Source organism: Nematolebias whitei, chromosome 15 (assembly GCF_014905685.2).
Source record: "Nematolebias whitei isolate Nwh7 chromosome 15, NemWhi1, whole genome shotgun sequence".
Taxonomy (NCBI): domain Eukaryota; kingdom Metazoa; phylum Chordata; class Actinopteri; order Cyprinodontiformes; family Rivulidae; genus Nematolebias; species Nematolebias whitei.
Window position 1 is genome coordinate 23419061 of NC_056512.1, and position 18911 is coordinate 23437971.

General features: G+C 40.0%; 1 protein-coding gene across 1 annotated transcript in view; it reads right to left on the bottom strand.

Annotated features, from left to right (window-relative positions):
- LOC119422147 (ubiquitin carboxyl-terminal hydrolase 43) overlaps positions 1-18911 on the bottom strand; it is a 122675-nt gene that overhangs the window by 28333 nt on the left and 75431 nt on the right. Inside the window, exons 5-8 of the mRNA XM_037689501.1 lie at positions 17595-17730; positions 15789-15933; positions 3733-3895; positions 101-212 (exon numbers count right to left, since the gene is read on the bottom strand). Coding sequence (XP_037545429.1) covers positions 101-212; positions 3733-3895; positions 15789-15933; positions 17595-17730 — 556 coding nt within the window. The remainder of the gene's footprint in view (positions 1-100; positions 213-3732; positions 3896-15788; positions 15934-17594; positions 17731-18911) is intronic.

Consider the following 18911-nt stretch of genomic DNA (forward strand, 5'->3'; position numbering starts at 1 on the left):
ATATATATATATATATATATATATATATTAAAAAAATGAATCAGTAGGCAAAACTTATTAGTTTCTCAGTGTCACATGATTATTAACAGGCACTGAATACCTGAGCTGGAGCTCCGTTGATCATCAGGTAATAAAGCTTGCTGAGGATGCTTTGTTGAAGTTGGTCCCAGGAAATAGACCTGTCCTCCCTCATTAGGAATGGTGGTCCAAATCTTAAACACATAAAGGGAATTAGTGTCACAAAGTTACAGATTGTAGACTTTACAACCCCTCATCTCAGCCACATGAGCCTGAAGTTTCATCTTACTGTAGCTAAAATAATTATTTGTTATCATTAGTGGGGTTGGAGCACAATTCTCACTGCAGCATATCCATGGAAGGACAGAGAAGGACATCAAGGAGGCGTAATGGCTGATGAGGAGAAGGAAAACGATCTCTCAGAGACCTCTCATCACATGACGTGTCTATTATAATACATGTCTAATTGAGAGCAGCCGTCCCCCAAGGTCCTGGGATTTATTAGTACGAGACCAGCAGAACACACAACTCCACAAAAAGGCAAAACAGAAAAAGAGATTGACATAAAGACACAAAATCATCTCAAATTTAGGCTTTTCTCATATAGAGTCTGTTTTTCTAGTTTATTTCCTGTCATTTTATTGCCTTTTTATTTAAAAAAAGGTTTGTTTTTGGAAAACAACACATTAGCTAATATTTCTCATTCAGACAGAATTAATAAACATTTAGTTTTTCCTGTGGGGGAGCAATAAATAACATCATTTTGTGCACTAATACTGTTTTTTCACAAACCTGACTTTATTGTAATTTTCACTGTGTAGTATTATGCTGCCTTTAATGACAAAATTTAAAACTAATGAGAAACTTCAGCGACAAACATCAAATTTTAGCTCAATATCTGTAAAATTGATCGAGTCAAAGCCATTTTTGTGCAGGCAGATGCTGATCCACTATTGCAGCCATCTTGAATTGGATGGATTCCAACAGTTACTCACTTTTATATTTACATTCATTTATTACTTTATAAAGAATGTATCTTATTCCATTCAGTGCTTCATATGATATTTTGCTAACAGACAAACAGGGGTCGACTCCAACAGTTGAAGGTAAAGTTTGAAGCAAAGTTCTTGTGCGATTAGTAACACCTGGAGTCCTGATTGTGAAATGTCCCTCAGTTACAACTCAGACAACTTTTAGCACAATTTTTGTAAAACTGACTAAATTAAATTCAGTTTTGTGTTTTCTAAGTTCAGTTGATTGTTCCTGTAAAGTGGCCTGAGACAACTTTGTTGTGATTTGGCGCTATATAAATAAACTGAATTGAATTGAAAGTTTCAATAAATTCTCTCAAGTAGTTCATGAAAAATTTTGCTAACAGACAAAGTCGACTGCAAATAGTTGCTATGTTTTGAACAAAGAGCTTGTGAAATTTGTACACGCTCAGAACGCGTTTTGAAAATGAATCTCAACCACTACCACATGAAATGTCAGCTCAGCATCAGTAAAATTGACCAACTCATCATGATTTTAGTGTTTTTTTAAGGTTAGTTGGCTGCGGCAGCCATCTTGAATCAGGTTGACTCCAAAAGTTATCAGTTTATTTACATCCAGCAATGACTTCCTCTAAGTTTCATTAACATGTACCAAGTGGATTATGATATATTTTGCTAACAGACATCCATACAAACAGGTAGATACAGGCAGATACAGGCAGGCCTTTCATCTTCAGAGGGCGATAAATATAATCTCCCCCAAAAAAACAAAAAACATTGTGGCTCATTTTTCTTTGAGTCTTTTCCTGAAGTCTAAGTTTGCTGTGATTTTATTTTCCACCTGCCTCCACACACAGAGGACAAGAGTAAACATGATAATAATAATATTAATAAAAATCACCATTTGGTTTCCTTCCATGTAAAATGTGGTTCCACAGTTCAGCGGTATAAACCAAACTGAGCGTTTCTCTCTGGGGTTTTTTTTTTTTTAACCTGTGACGATATTCTACAAAGAGCTCAGAGATGATAAAACATGCGACTCCAGTGTCATTTTCTTGGCACAGAGCGAAACGCCAGCTGTCATCTGATGAGAGCGAGACATGTGGGCGATTTGTGCAGTGACCTAGAGGTGTCCCCTCATGGATGACATCAACCTTCCTCACAGCAGTGCTGGTCAGCGCACCTATATGGATCCCTCTGGACCCCGTCAGTGAGAGCACCGTCTGATTGATCCCTAAAGGGGCAGGTGTCTGTATCCTGGGTTGTTTGATTGTGAACTAACGTCTGAGTCATTGCACGTAAAATGTGAGGCTGATTCTCTGTAACGGGACACGAAAGAGACATTTATGGTTTGAAGGAAACTATAAATAAAACATAAAATGTTAAGTTGTTCCATTGTCCTGGTCTTAGTTTTTAGTTTGTTACTGACCATCAAAAATCTGGCGACCTGTGTGTTTTCATTTGTCTGACTGTTAGCAAAATATCACATAAACCAGTTAAATTCCAATAAAACTCAGAATCACTGAATATGCGTCACTATTTAACGCTTAGAGTGAGCTTTATTCAAGATGGACGCCACAGCTGATCGAACTTAGCCAACACAAAGATGGCTCTAATTCAGTCAATTTTACAGACACCGAGCTCAAACCTGATGTGTTGGTAGCTGAGAGTCATTCCCAACACGTACTCTGAATGCTAACGGATCAAGTAAGATACAATCCTTAAAGGAATGCTGCTTTTTAACTGCTGAAGTACCTTTTGTTTTCATTTGTTACATTGTAGATGTATGAAATGTTTTATTACTCAGATGAATTACGTTATGTAGTTGTAACTTTGGTCGTAGCCTTTAGATGTCTTCAGTTCTCCTTTTCCACCTTCTCACATCACACCTGTTCATTATTTGTAATCAGCACACCTTTTCTTAGTGATGACCTCAAATCATGACTGAGTGTGGATATTTCACACTGGACCTCAAGCAGGTCTGACATGGCATTGTTACTCTTTTTTTTGATCAGTTCCACGGTTCACTCCTTCACCACTTGCTCTTGCTGAGGTCGGACGCTTTTTTCCCCTCCTCTCCCTCTCCGCTTTGCTGCTCTGTCTCGTCTGTGAAGCTGCTTCTGAGCCTCTCTCTACATATCTTCTGCCATAATTATGGACTTGATTTGATCAGTTGTTCCCTCAACACAACTGATAACATTTCCTCGAAGAGAAGACAGGCTTTAGGCGAGCCGATTTACCCTGTTGGCATGCACGCAGCTGGATATGTCATCGACTTGGACGACTTGATGACGTGTCTACCTCTACTGCCATTTGTGGATTTTAAGGACGCATTTATAATTGGATTTAAGATAACTGGATAAGTTGGTGTTTTGTGAGGTCTCTTTGTTACATTTGGGAATGGTGACCACGTCAAGGCGAGCTGTTTCCACTGCTCAAGTTTGAAGTAACCGAGTGGTTACTGGTGTAACTCAACCTATCAAGGCGAGCTAGCTTTCCTTAGAGGTAGCATTAGCATGGTAGTTTTCCAACACAATTTATAGTGTAGTCACAGTTTTTATAGTGACTTCAAGAGTTAATTGACTGTAGATGTATATCAATTGATTTCTTTCTAAAATAAATTTTGCTAACAGATACACAGACAAAAAACACGTGTGACTTCTAACCTGCTGTTAAAAGATTACTCTGTGAGCACAAGGTTCCGGTCGAGCAGTGTGTTTACCTGGCGGTTTGTTGGCCCGCTCCAGCAGCGTTACAGACCAGCAGCAGAATCTTTACAGGGACTCCGTGGTTGAGGAACTCTGACGATAATGCCCCAGATGACGGCAACCTTTGACCCTCAGGACCAGTGGCGTACGGAGACGAGGGCAAGCTGTGGTGGTACCCTGGGCAGAACAAGCACACAAAAAAAAAAAACCTCAAACAAAATTATACAACACGCAACAGAACGAGAAAAGAGAAGACAATTTTCCTTTGAACTCACGACTGACTTACAGATGAGCACACAGGAATTTACAAGCAGACCTTTAAAGGAAGATTAAACTTTCATGTACTAAAAAACACCATCGTTGAACTTGAGATAACACCTCAAAGGAGGTGAAAGAAAATTCAGATATATAAATTGGTGAGACAGCAGCTTTCTATTTGGAGAACAGTGATTCAGCTGGGAGAACAGATGGACCAATGGCTGCCTGTACTCTCAGCAGGAGGTCCTATCTGATGCTGCCTCGGCTGCACATCCTGTCCTGGTGGGGTGCCAAGCAGCCACACTTTCCACCCCATTCCCTCTTGCGTCTCTTCCACCACAGAGTAGTGTGACTGACGGAGCGAAAAGCTGAAATTATGAGATCTGTGCGAGAAGTGACGTCAATGGAGCTTCCTTCTTCCCTGAACTGCCAATCTATGGGTTTGGTAGCTCTGCGGAGATTAGACTTGCAGTCATAAAGGTGGAGGTAATGTTTGGCTGATGGTCACGTCTTCCAAAAAACAAAAGCTGAACATCCTCCTACAGAGATTCTTATAAACCAACCAACCTCTGCTGCTGCCTTTTACACACAGCTGAAATGTGACAAAGAAAAACTTTAGTTGAACAAAGGGCAAAACCTAAATATGACTATTTATAGTCTCAAAGTCTTCTGATTGCAGCGTCTTGAAAATGATCATGTTGGTAATTAGGCAGAGCCTTTCAGTTATTATTGAGGTGCTAATCAAGGAAGACAAAAAACGTGCCCAATCATGTGTTTCAATTCTCACAATAAATGACCTCTGACAGTCAAAAGAACTTGATAAGTGAAAATCTTTGGTTGAAGTCCCATGAAGCAGCTGTATTCAGGCAGTCTGGTGTGGAACGATGTGTAGTGGGCTAGGCCTACGTCGAAACTAAGTCTAAGGTCAAAACTCTTGACCTTTAGAACCTTGTGGGACAGAAGCTGTCATTTCATGTATTTGAATCCATAAATACAGGTTCACCCATCCTGAGACTTTCTTTCTTGAAGATTCAAGTGAAAAGAACACTCTCTTTTTATTATCATTACTATCTTACAAATGTTGATAATCAAAGTGTCTTAGTTCAAACCATTTTAGATGTTGCAGTGAACTAATCAATTTTATTAACTGAGTAATGGTTTTTATTCTCATGCAAAAGTTAGAACTCATGTTAAAAGCTGTTGCAGAGTAATTATGCATTTTTCTGATTTCTGCTTTTGAATGAGCAAGTGTGTGCGTTTACAAGGTTACAGTCAAACGAAAAACAAGTTGTTATGTTAAAACTGTCATGTTTTAGAATCCTCTCAGACGTAAGTAGAGATGTTTTGCACCTGTTTCCTGAAACACGCCAAAACAAAACCCTCTCGGTCTGTGAGAACATTTCTGAGCTGTCCCATAACAATTCTCGCTGTCTCTAACCTCTTACGTCACAAAACCCACCCCGTCTGGTCGTTTCTGACCAATGAAAAATCCCAAAAAGTGAACCGGGAAAGAGTCTTTAAAATGTCAGTACTTCCTGGTCTACACAGAGTTGGAGAGTTGTCAGACTTCTAGAGTTTTCGGAGTTCTCAGAGTTCAGAGTTCTGGAGTTCTGAAGTTGCTGGAGTGCTGGAGAGTTTTCTGCTGGTTCTGCTCAAGTTCTGTTAGAGACGGGATGATCTTGACATGACAAAAGGCTCTTCCGAGTTCCATGGGATTATAACTTTCACTAGCCACTACTTCTGACGAGCTACAGCCACCATCAGGAGACGCTGGACAGGTAGCGTTAACGGAATTCCATATCTGCTGATAAATCTTCAGAAAGGTAATGGATCAAGTTTCCTACCAAGCGTACCGAAGGAGAGCTGGGCTTCTGATGGAGAGTGTCGGTTCTGGTGAACATTCCTCCCTTCCCATTCAATCTTACTCCCTTTAACTTCTTTCATCTTTAACTTTCTATCAAGTAGAAATTCTCCCAGATATTTAGAAATGTCTGTGTAAAGTGCTTATTCACATCCGTGTGGGTAAAAGATCATAGTTGTACAGTTTTATAAATGTTTGTGGTGCAGCAACGAAAAATCATGGCCGTATGATTTTTCCTGATTGATTGCTTATATTGTTATTTTCATAATTTGCCAAATTAATGTAAATGTTTGATGTTAAATTTGATTCTGTAAATAAATGACCGCATTCATTTTGATGGGTCAAATTTAAATGACGTCTCACGTTTGCCTTTCCTTAAATTCAATGCACGTTTTATTCAGTCCAGAAAAATGAGGAACCCGCGTTAAATGATGAATATATCCCAGCATCTGTTCATCTACAGATGTCATGCAGCTGCTGTGTCCTCTCCTGCAGCAAGTCAACCCACAGCTGTAGGAACTGTCCCTCAAGATCTGACATACATATTGTTTCTGGGTCAGAGTTGATGTCCAAGCTGATCCATCATGTGTTTGATTAGGAAAAGAGTGGGGGACTTGGCTGCCCAAAGGAGCACTTCAACATGGTGCAGGCAGTCCATAGACCCCCGTTCTGTGTTGAAAGACTCTACCAGAGTGCCGTCTCATGAGGGGTAAGGTATGTGGATACAGCATGTTACTGAGTTAGCACTAGTTTGCTAAAGTCCCATGGATCTCTACCCGAGGATGACCTGAAGTTAGATCCTGTGGCTTCCCACATTGTGATGCCAGGAGTAATTCTGGTATGTCTCAACAACATGGGTAAAATTGGTCCTCTTCCCTTAACACCACCTTACAGACACATGGAGATTTGTGCTGACCTATAACTGAGATTCATTGCTCTACTGATAAAACACCACTTGTCATGAGTCCATGCCTCCCTGTTGCAGCGCCACTAAAAAGGTCTCTGCTCTGGTGTTAATGGCAGTTCATGCACGGGACAAAGAACTCGTTGTCTGGCTGACGTCAGTCATCGAGACATGGGGCGGGATGGCACAAGATGTTGTAAAGAATCCAAAAGTGGTGTCCAGATGGGAGGTGCAGATGTCATGAGGTTCTGTAATGCTTGGTGTACAACCATCCGTCCTTGGTGTTTGTCTCAGTGTGTGGGTCTCCTGACATGATATACCCATTTTTTTTCTAACACTGCCAACGCTGTCTCTTGTGCCTATAGTGTATTTAGGAAATTTCTTGATGCCATTGTCATTCTATTCCTAATGAGACCACACATGAACTCCGATGCCCATTCTAGACATGCAAATCAAATCAGTTACATGGCCTTTGCGGGACTGTAGTGGAGACACTTACACCCAAACTGGGCCATTCCTGCTGAGTATTTATTCTTGTCAAAGAGCATACTGTACTGTATATAATAAACAAACTTTCTCAAAAGATAATTTTGTTTTGCCAACTTTCTTGTTTATCCATGTCTTGTATTCTCAAAAATCCCTGGGCTAATTCCAAGTAACTGCAGGGAGACTGTGAACCAACCATACCTCGGCATTCTCACCCTTATATTATTATTAGTCAGACGCACAGGCTGAGCCACACTAAACACTGCCAGTAAGCTTATAATTAAACACCTCTCCACCTTTAAAGGGATCCAGTCTATAAACAACTGCACTTGTTTGCACACCGGCAGTGAGGAAACGGAGACGGTAGCTTTGTTCAAATCACAGGTACAGATGTGTAGCTTACTTGAATTTTGTTTATATTCCATCTGTTATTTAAAGCAAAAAGCCACATTTTTCACTAATACTGCAATGCACGATGTTCCAAGGCCAAAGGATAAAGCAAAAATATATATTTATTGGTGAATGTTGGTCAATGTTATCTTTGCTACATGCGTTGTAAATCTATAATTTCATCTTCTAATTTGATTTAGTACGACTTTTTGTTTTCAATTAACTAAAAACCCAAGCTTCTGTGATTTTGCTATACTTCAGTTACGCAGCAAAAATATTTATGCAACAAAACAACATGTTTTAATAAAAAGATGGAAAATGCTCCAAATGTTTGAATTGAAATTTCGTCCAAAAGCTGACATTTCAAAGTTTTCTAACAGATTTCTAGAATCAGATTTTGACCGAGCTTGTTAACTATATTATAAACTTCTCATCACTGCAGGAAAAATAAAAGGTTAGATTCTGGCAATTAAACAAGGACTGCCAAACAAAACTTTTTTTAGACTAAGCATTTCTGAAAGATGATATGATTTCATCTATGATGAATGAGGAAATCAAAGAGTGCCCATTTTTCATTTCAGTGTTGCCCTTTGATTACTTTACAAACAAAAATGTTGCCCATTCCCGGCATAAATAGGTCTTTGTAGAGTTCCTGTTCAAGAACGCACAGAACAAGAACCCTCTAGAACAGAAAGCCTCTGCACCTTTTTCAATCTATGGGCCTTTTTGATTTACTGTAGATCTTACAAACCTTTAGTTCAAACCTTTCATTGACCAATAGGACAGCACAGTATTTGCAGGTCCTCAAAGGCAAGAGACTTTTGGAGTTCTTGAATTACTTTTAAAAACCTTAAATAAACAGTTCAGATATTTTGAAGTGGAGTTCTGTGGAATGATTATGAGCACCTAATATCTTACCTGTTGTAGATAGATTTTTGAATAAATAGTTTGGAGAAAAACAGTTTAATTATTACAATGTATTCTTATTCTTATAGAGTATTGTTGCAATTTTAAAACAACTTCAATGCCATGGTTTCAGGAGGTGGATGGACACGGACAGAGCTTAAAAATAATTACTTTCTTTTTTTTAAAACAAAATAAAAGGCTTTCATGACAGCAAATACTGGCAAAGCTCAAGACAAGACACAAGGAGACACAAACAGGCACAAGGAGGACTGGACATGGTATAAAAGCCAATGATGCTCAGCTGATGAGTGAGGAGAAACAGATGGATTATATGGACTGGGGCTGATGGGGAGAGTGGATGCAGCTGTGACTGATGAAACAGGGATGAAGTGTGACTGGGCATGGCAGATTGATAGATGGAGTGGAACATGACTGAGAGAAGTGGTTGAAGGCACAAAGAAAACACAAAGAACAGATACAATGACCTAACTAAACACAGGAATAACAAAACATCAATAAATCTAATCATAAAACACAAAAGACCGATAACTAACTAACATAAAACACACATCCTGATGCTCAATCTTCAATATTTCATAGAAAGTCATTTAAATTATATTTTATAAACTTGATTTTACTTTATATGGCTTTTTACAAATACATTTATGGTTATTTCCAAGTGCGAACAGTAGCAGAACAAGCTAGCTATAGTACTTCCTGTTCAGCTTGTGGGCACTTCCTGCAGGACGATCATAAAAATCTAGTCAAAAATAACCAGGTAATGTGAAACTGACTGCTCTGTAAAGGTTTATAAAATGGCATGAATTAAAAAAAATCGGGACAGTTTTAAGATGGCTGCAATCCACTTTGGTCTTGGCCCTGCTCTGACTAGCCATTAGCTCATCAATCCAATCAGAATTAAACTCTGTGCTCTATAACATTTTCACAGAACCCAATTTTTAAAACTCTGACCTATCCCTTTAATAATATATACATAAAGGCACACACAGTTTCATTATGAGAGGCGTCTTTATTCAGTGGAGAAAAGTTTGATGGATCCAAAGCATCTTATTTATTAGCACACCTTCAGAAGCCGCATCAGCAAATCTATTGAATGAATATTGACAGAAGACACTCACAGTAATAATGGTCAATAAATAATTCCAACCTGATTTTATAAGGCAAAGGAAATAGAGATGACTTTGGTGAGCAGACGGATGGAACATTTTATATGCAGAGGTGAGAAGATGATGTAGGGGATTAATTTGAAGAGCGCAGCGGAAACATTAAGATCTATGAGTGGAAAAGGTCACACCATCACCGGTTTGCCTTTGACTTAATCCAAGGGTACGGTGTTCTTTCTCTCACATCATCTCCTTACCTAATGCTGCCTCCTACAACTTTTAACGTCTGAATGTTTTAAATTCAGTTTATGGCCTTTTCCTTGAAACACAGAATGTCAATCAGACGTGTTTAACAGAGACCACAAAAATATATTACAGCGTCATAAAACAGGTTCACAGATTTTTGTTTTAGTATCACATGTATAAGACTGCACATTGACAGCATCGTCAAGACCTAATACTGTTGTATAAACAAGCAGTATGTCGATGTTCCCCCGTCACTGAGGGGTTTGAAGAGTGAATGTTTGTACTGGACTGGAACTGAACAAGGAATGCAAGTAAACCTAAATTCAAGGATTCAAGAATTCAAGGTTCTTTATTTGTCATTCACACCACGTGGTACATGTGGTGGAACAAAATTGTGTACACAGGGTCCCAGTTACATCCAACAAAAGCATTAAAATGTGTGTAAAAGAGAAACAGGAATAAGATCTAAGCTACGAACTAAGAAAAACATCAACTAAAAATACACTAAGCACTAGTAGTACAAAAAGCAATACGCCGAACAGCAGCATGAACATGAGTCTGTGTGAGCAGATGAATACAAATGAAAACAGCAACATGAAACAGATCAGCAGCAACATGATGTGATTTTTCACAGTGATTATTCTGGTTAGAGATTAATGAGTCTAACAACATCACGGTAGAAGCTGTTCCTCAGTCTAGTGGTTCTACACTTACTGCTCCTCAACTTCCTGCCAGAAGGGAGTGGGGCAAAAAGTGTTTGTGCTGGGTGAGTGGGGTCCTTCATGATGCAGGTGGCCCTCTTCCTGCATCTAGAGGTGTAAATATCTGTGATGGTGGGGAGGCTGACTCCAACAGTCTTCTGTGCAGCCTTCACCACTCTCTGCAAAGCTTTTCTTTCTGCAGCTGTGCAGCCTCCATGCCACACGTTGATGCTGGAGCACAGGATGCTCTCCACTGCACACCTGTAGAAGGAGGTGAGGACTGAGCTTCCCAGACAAGCTTTCCTAAATGTTTTAGTTGCAATATATTCAAGTGGGTAGAAGTTACACTGTGTAGAACTAGAGCTGTCATTTCTACCTTGTAACCCAAACCCGAAACCCAGCCCAGAGGACCCAGATTAGGGCCAGTCCGGGCCGTTATAATGTAATGAATATGCGGGACGTGCCGGCCTCAGGCTTTGATGCAGTTTTACAAATCAGCACAAATAAAACTAAGAATGCACAATATAAAATTGTGTTATCTACTTGTAGAGGAGGAGGCCGTAAATGTATATGTTGAGAGGATGAAGAAAGAAAGAACAGTGCAGCAGTCAATCAGACTGTGGAAGAAATCGCTAGCGCATTGCGTAATAATTGTGCACGTGGGCTCAGGCTTCTGCGGTTTTATGAATCATACAACACAAAGAAAACTAAATGCACAATATAAAATTGTGTTAATCTACTTGTTGAGGAGGAGGCAGGTCGGTCCGACCAGCCGGTTTAAAGAGGTTTAAAAAAGTTGCGTTAAGCTCAGATGGACACCGGCCACATGTGTCCACTGACTCGCCAGTTGAAATGGACTTACGATCTGTCCAGGGTGTACTCCGCCTTTTGCACAGTGAGTGACTGCTGGACATGGGCACTGCAACAGTGACCCCTGCTACCCAAAAAGGAAGAAGCGGGTAAAGATAATGGATGGATGGATCAATCAGCTGATCACCGGCTGCGCGCGTCTCCACACCTGCTGTCATCGGTGGTGAAGTAGCATAATCTACTAACATAATCTCTGCACTTCGGTGAAGACAGACATGTTATGTGTTTCCTGGCACTCTGTACCCCCCCCCACCCCCACCCTGCTTGCACTCTTTCATCCTGTGAACCCTTAAAGAGCCTCTTTTTTTCTGCATACCTTCCCAATACGAAGGGTCAGCCGGTCTCTCAACAAAATTGATCAACTTCTCCCAACAGGAGTCAGGGTAAAGAGGACCCGCTTACCTCAACGGAAACAAATTGGATTCATGATGACAACCAGCTTTTTTGCTGTTTGGGTTAGTGAAATCTGGATTGTCTACAAATTTGTGTGGATGTGTCGAAGCTCGGCAGCACTCAGACTGAATTATGTGCAGTTGCGTCAGCGAGTTGGTGCAGTTGTTATCAGGACTGTGAACTCTCTAGCAGCACAAATGAAGGTGGGAATAATCTTGGAGAAGTTGTGAGCTCTGTTTTAAGGAATCAATTTGGCTGTTTGGAGTTTCCATCAGAGGAATATACCAGTGAGACTTAAAAAGGCAGAAACAGCAATTCACGAGTTCTGCCTGACCCAAATGTACCCTTGAGGTGGACTTATCTCAATTCCCCCTGGCATGTTTAGAAAAAACAAAGATGCTTTGTCTGTCTCCTCACCCTTCCCTTCTCCAAGGCCGTGGACATGTGACAGAACCTCAACCGAGCTGATGGTGAGTAACACCTCTTATCTGGACAATTGCTAATAGGGGTGGGGGGGAGGGGGGGCGCTCTGGACTATGATACGACTTTCCTTTAAGAATTCAAAGTTTTCACCGGCCTATATGTACATGTATCATGTCTATTTATGTTGCTTTGCTGTGGTAGGTTTTTTGATGCCTCACATCATGCCCTGTCTAGGACACGGAGTGAGGGATCTTTTTTTTTTTTAATACCGTCTCTCCTCATGTTTTCTTCCCTTTTCTCACCTAAGCAAAATATTATTCTGAATAAGAATAAGAGGGCCGCGCTTTCAAAGTAACAGCTTCGTGCACTCCATTCATCTTTCGGACAACTGTACGTACATGTTCTCATTGTATCTCAATGCAATGATAAGGCTTATTCTGATTCTGAAAACCCGAAGCGAGCAGTGCATTCATTTAAAATAGCCTTGTTCTATATTTAAGATAATAGATAGATGGATGGATGGATGGATGGATGGATGAATCAGCTGATCACCGGCTGTGCACATCTTCGAGCCTGCTCTCATCTGCGGTGAAGGAAGTAGCCAAAAAAAGCCGAAACGAGCAGTGCGTCAATTTAAAATAGCCTTGCTTAAGATAATGGATGGATCAATCAGCTGATCGTCAGCTGATCACCAGCTGCGCGCGGCACCACAACTGCTGTCATTTGCGGCGAAGGAAGTAAAATCATTCAGTTAAAAGAGCCTTGTTCTATATTTTTCCAAATAATTTTGCTCTAAAAATTATTTTTGTTCATCTGCTTGACAGCTTGTCTTTACAGTTGATTTTTTAGACTATTTGTTTTGAATGTTAATATCCATTTGGTGACTTGTTAATAAAAATAAATCTTATATCTTCCTTTCATTACGTTTTTAAAACTATCATGTCAAACTGATTTGCTTGCAAACGCAGTAAAAACACAACTTAATTTTATTTTTTCGGGTTCGGCCGTCTAATTACTGGTAATCCGTTGGGTCCGGGTAGGGCTTGGAAAAAAAAAAGAACGGGCTCGGTCCAGTTTGGGCCGGATTTATTAGGCCCGAATGCAACTCTGTAGAACAATGGTGCCAAATTTGTTGATCGCGATCTACCGATCGATCACAAAGGTAATATGAGAAGATCGCATGGCATTAATAAAGTAGATATCAGCCAATCCTTCTTCCTCACTATGAAATTTGTCACTTGATTGACATGCAGGGCAGCCAGTCTGAGACCTGACATTTTCCGACACATGGGTCACCGCGTATGCACATACAACCACGCCAAAAGTTGCCTAGTAACAGCCTCCAGTTTATTTCTTCTAATCTAAACTCAAGAAGGTATAAAATGAGTGGGGGAGCTGGACCAAGTAAGAAGCAAAAAGAAACCTACCATTTCCATACAGAATGGGAGGAGGACTTTTTGTTCACAATGTCATATTCGAACTGTGTTTGCCTCATCTGCAAGTCTACCATTGCTATTCCGAAGAACGGAAATGTGGAGCGGCATTTTCAGACTACTGTATTTAAAAAAAAAAAACTATGACATGGACTTTCTTCCGAAAAGCGAGATGAGAAAGAAAAAGGTGAAGGAGGATTTGACCCAGCAACTTTGGAAGAATAACGTGGACTGTGAGTGTTTTTCACTGCAATTGGACGAGTCTACAGAGTGACACAGCAAATACTGCAAGTATGTTTTGTATTTTTATAGTAGGTAGATCACTTTGACTTGGTCATTTTATATCACAAGGAGCCATGGTGAAATCAGGTGAAGGCTAGCTGTGACCTTGGCCATCATAAATTGTTCTTTGGCCACCTGCACCATTTGAAGAAATTATACTTTTAAGCAACATAAAAACTAGAGAGCATAAGAATCCTTCAGAATCAGCACAGCATCTGTCCAGAGGACCTGATTTAACTTTGTTAGACAGCATAGTTTCCTCAAATGATCAAGGTGGCTGGTCTTAATCGATCTATCTACTGTATATGACCCATCACATTAAACCGTCTGTTACATTAACCTGGAGTTTAAACTGATTTTCAGTTTGATTTTAACGGAGTTACACAAAATACCTCCAGATTAATTACGTTAATCATGGAATAAAGGTAGTTTCAACATTTTTTTAACCTAAAGCCAAAAAAATTTCATGTGTGCATGTGCATTCTCAACTAGACTAATGGCTGAGCTTGGATTGGATCACTCCAGAACATTTACCCGTTTCTCTGTGAACCACTGAGTGTCATTTAGAAGCGTCTTTACCGTCATTGTCTTGCTAAACAGTGCATCATTGTCCCAGTCTCAAGGCTCTAGAAGACTGAAACAAATCTCTCAAGAATTTATCTTTATTTTATGACATCCATCTGTACTTCAACTCTGACCAGTCCCTGCTGATTAAAAACATTGCCACAGCATGACACTGTCACCACCATGCTTCACTACAGGAAAAATGTTCTCAGCATTGAATAGAAAGTCCTGTATTATATGTATCTTTACAGAGGGTAAAGCAGATCATGTTGGCATTGTTGCTCAGAATATTTATTTATATTAACTTATTAAGGTAATTATGTAACTTTTGAAGTTAATAGACTAGATCTAAATTATGGCCCAAACAATATCCAAGATTTGCATTTTCTTATTAGTTCAACCAGTCAAAGAAAGATGAAGTAACAGCAGTTTAATTAATCTATAGGAAGAATAAAACGTGTGTGATGAAATTAGTTTGTAGCTACAGACGTATTGTTGAAAAGCTACAGCTTCACAACATCCTGTGAACGTATTTGTCTCTCCTTTGTGCAGAATTCACATTTTGTGATTTTAGCTCAGCCCAAATGCAGGTGCCGGGCTGCATCCTGTGTGGGCCCAGATGGAGAGTGAGGGCTGCTGCGAACGCTCCTGGTAATGCACCGCTTTCACTTCGCACCAGATAGTCATAAATCTCAGAAATTATTTCAAAGATGAAACCTGTATTTCCACGGGGAAGACAAGTTAGCGAGAGTGGCAGAACAATCTGCTGTGTACACAAAAGTGTTGCGTGTTGATCTAGAGTCTCTGTATCAACAATCGCAAAACACTGAGAAGCCAGGAGATTCTGCCGCAGGAGCCGAACAGAAATAGGATGGCACAATGTACTGAATTAGTTCTGATCACACAATTTACATCTCTAGCTGAGAGGAAAGTGGACTATGATGGCACAAGGGAAATCTGCGCACAGGGGATGTAATTTGCAGCGCTCTGCGTGTTATATGTACTTCTTTTGCTGCTCCCCGAGGACTTCTCTAAGAAGGATGAATTCCCTTTGAATTTCATTTGGTAGCTTATTAAAATTATGTCTTATTTGCCGACAGATCTAGATGAAAGTAGAGAAAAATGTTCTGCAAATCAGATAATTTACAGTATATTCTGCTGTAACAAAAAAAAAAAGGTTGTGGATATCAATCCGAAAAAAACAAAACAAAAAAAACAACAGATTTTACCTGAGATGCGTGCAGAGCCCCCTCTGATGTACAGCGGTGGAGCCTGGAAAGCGTAGATGACGTCGTTTTCAGCTATGCTTGTTAGATCGTCTTCATCAAAGAAGGAGCGCTGGAACCCTGTGGAGTAAACCTCTGTCAGGATCACCTGGAGATCAACAGATATACACACAAACAGGGTTCAGTTTGCAGAAACGATGCACAGTAAAAGCGTGAACTTTGATGCAGCCTACCTCGCTGACAAAAACACAAACACCAAGAAGGAATGGTCCAGTTTGGATGTAATCTGGTCCACATGCAGACTGTTAATGGATGTGTAACTGACTCATTTTGCAAGGAGCCGTTTGTCTTTAATGAGTACCAAAGGGAAAAGATGCTAGCTTCACGAAAGAATTGGCACAGAGGATGCCTTGACGGGTTTGATTGGGGTCACTTTGTTTCATTCATATGCTCATCATGTGAGGAGTACAGATGTTCTAATGGCCTGATGTTGCAACCAACGGGTACATGAAAGCAACCCCACATGGTGCATTGTGCACCAAGCAAAACCCCATAACATCTGTGCCTGCCATCTGGACGCAAGTACTGGACTCTTTACAACATCCCATGCCATCCTAAACTGGGTCTTGATGGCTGGCTTCAGTCAGACTGTCCCATAGGTGAGCTGGCATTAACATCAGAACAGAGACAAACACATCTGAAGTGGCGCTGTAACAAGTAGGCATGGACTGGTGACAAGTGGCATTGTATATTATTCTCAAAGGATTCTGTATGACCACAGATGACCATTGTGGTGTGGTGGCGCTGAGCAGAGTGAGATAAGCAAAGGGAGCAATCCATCATCAGGTGCAATGGTGGAGCCAGTGGGTGGCCAATGTTGACCTTGGCCACCATAGGTTAATCAATGGCCACCCCACTGGCTTCTCCAGTTATTTCAGGAAACTATACTTTTAAACAATATAAAAACTAGAAAACAGATTACTAAAATGATTGGGGTAGACAATTTACATAATATATGGTGGTGGCCATCATGAGTTTTGACATGGCAACCCATTGTTTGATATGGTAGTTGCATTTCTTAGACCTAAATGCACCCACTCACCAAAATGGAAGTTGGCATGTAGCCTATTTTTCAAGTTATCCAGTTCACAAGGCAAATGGACATACGGTATATATGGCAGCCATATTGGATTTTGAAGTGACAACCCAATTGTTGATAGGAACTTTCTTACACTTAGATGTAGCGACACCAAAATGGAAGTTGGTGCTTCACTTGTTTTTCAAGTTATCAAGCTCATAAGATGAACAGATGGCTGGAGGGTATTTCCAATTCCCCTCTTTGCTCTGTGATAGGGGACAATTAAAGACCAGCAAGTGGGTCTATGAACCGCCTGCATCATGTTGCGGTCTTCTAATGGATGGTCAAGCCTCTGATTTTCCGCCAATCAAACGTATGTGGGATTGGCTCATATGTCAACTCCAACTCAGTGTCAGTCTGGTTGATCTTGAGGGCCAGTTATAACAGCTGAGGGCCAACTTGCTGCAGGAGAGGATAATATGACGGCATGAATAATTTCTGTACTAATTACTTCTTGTATCCAGGCTTGAGAGGGCACCACATCCAAGTGACCATGTGACCAGCAGTGTGCCCGTATTGCTAACTCTGTCATGCTTGACTTATGCAAGATGTTTTATTTAGCTTCCACCACTCCATTTTGGTGCTTAACAGTTTCATTTTAGTCCTGTATTGAAAAGTTAAGATTAAATGTAACTTGTGTTTCTTGAAAATGTGTTTCTGCTTCATCTTACCTGGTCTGGGGAAAGTTTCCCCTCATCAGCCACCATCCTTCTCAGGCACGCAACCGAACCAAAGAGAGGCACCGCCAGCCCAACCCGCAGATACCGCTGTCCTTTGGTGCTGAACACCAGAGTGACACACAACAGTCTGACAAAGAAGGACACACAGTCAGATGTGGCAGGAAATAAAATGACCTCTGTTTTGAGTTCTGGTTTCCTCTACAGCAAGAAAAGGGCATTAGAGGACGTTCATAAATAAACCAATACATTTTAGCATAAATAATAAATCGTTAAGACTTAGTTTTATGTGTGGGAAATAATAGAACGTCTGCTGCATTTTTAAACGTCAGCTCTGACCTCTCCAAAGGAAAAAGGAGGGGGTGTGACGGGACATAACATCATCTTTAAATAAAAGCACAATGAGATTTAAACACCGTTTGGTATTTGAGAATTTTTGTAGTTTTAAATCTCTAAAACAGCAGATTTGATGGAGAAAAGTGGACAATTCATGCATATGTTTTTAATTATAGCAGAATACGACAAGGATAATGATAAAATAAGATATTGACTATACAAGCAAACAAACAAAAATAAATAAATAAGCCTGATGTTTAGTGATGGGGTTGTGCGAACGTTTAACAGTTTTACTTTATTTTCTGCTTTTCCGACAAAAACATAAAAATATCTAGTTGCAAAATAAACATAAACAAGGTTCCTATATTTATCTTATAATGAACAATAACAAAAAAAAAAAAAAAAACTAAAAAAGGAAGTCTACAGTTGTGTGTAAAATGTGTTTAAATATGATTTTAGTCACAGTCCACTATCAGTTATAACTAATACATTAGAAAATGTTTAGTCAGCTAGAATATTGGGAGTGACATTTTTTTTCCTCTGTGGAAGTGGAGAGTACATCACCTCAGGAACTTATCTTGTCCCCTTTAGCTAAATTAACCATCATGTGCTGCAGGTGTTATGTAGGCTTAGATCTGGGGCGAGCAGGTAGTGGTGGCCAGACTTTAATTAAGAAAAGCAAATACAAGACTATAATAAAAAAGTCAGAATAAGAACATGCAAGGCACAAGAACAAACATCCAAGAACTTGACTCAGCATCTGAATACAGAAGGTTATATAAACACTGAGGGGAGATTAAAGCTAAATACAGAACAGGTGTGATTATTACTAACAAAGAGCAGGTTTGCAACGCAGAGAACAAAAAACAGACTCTAGAAACAAAAAAGTTAAAGATACAATCACAAACCGAGACAATTCAAAACCCAGATCAAGAAAAATAAGACCCAAATTCAAGAAACCAAAAGACAATATAT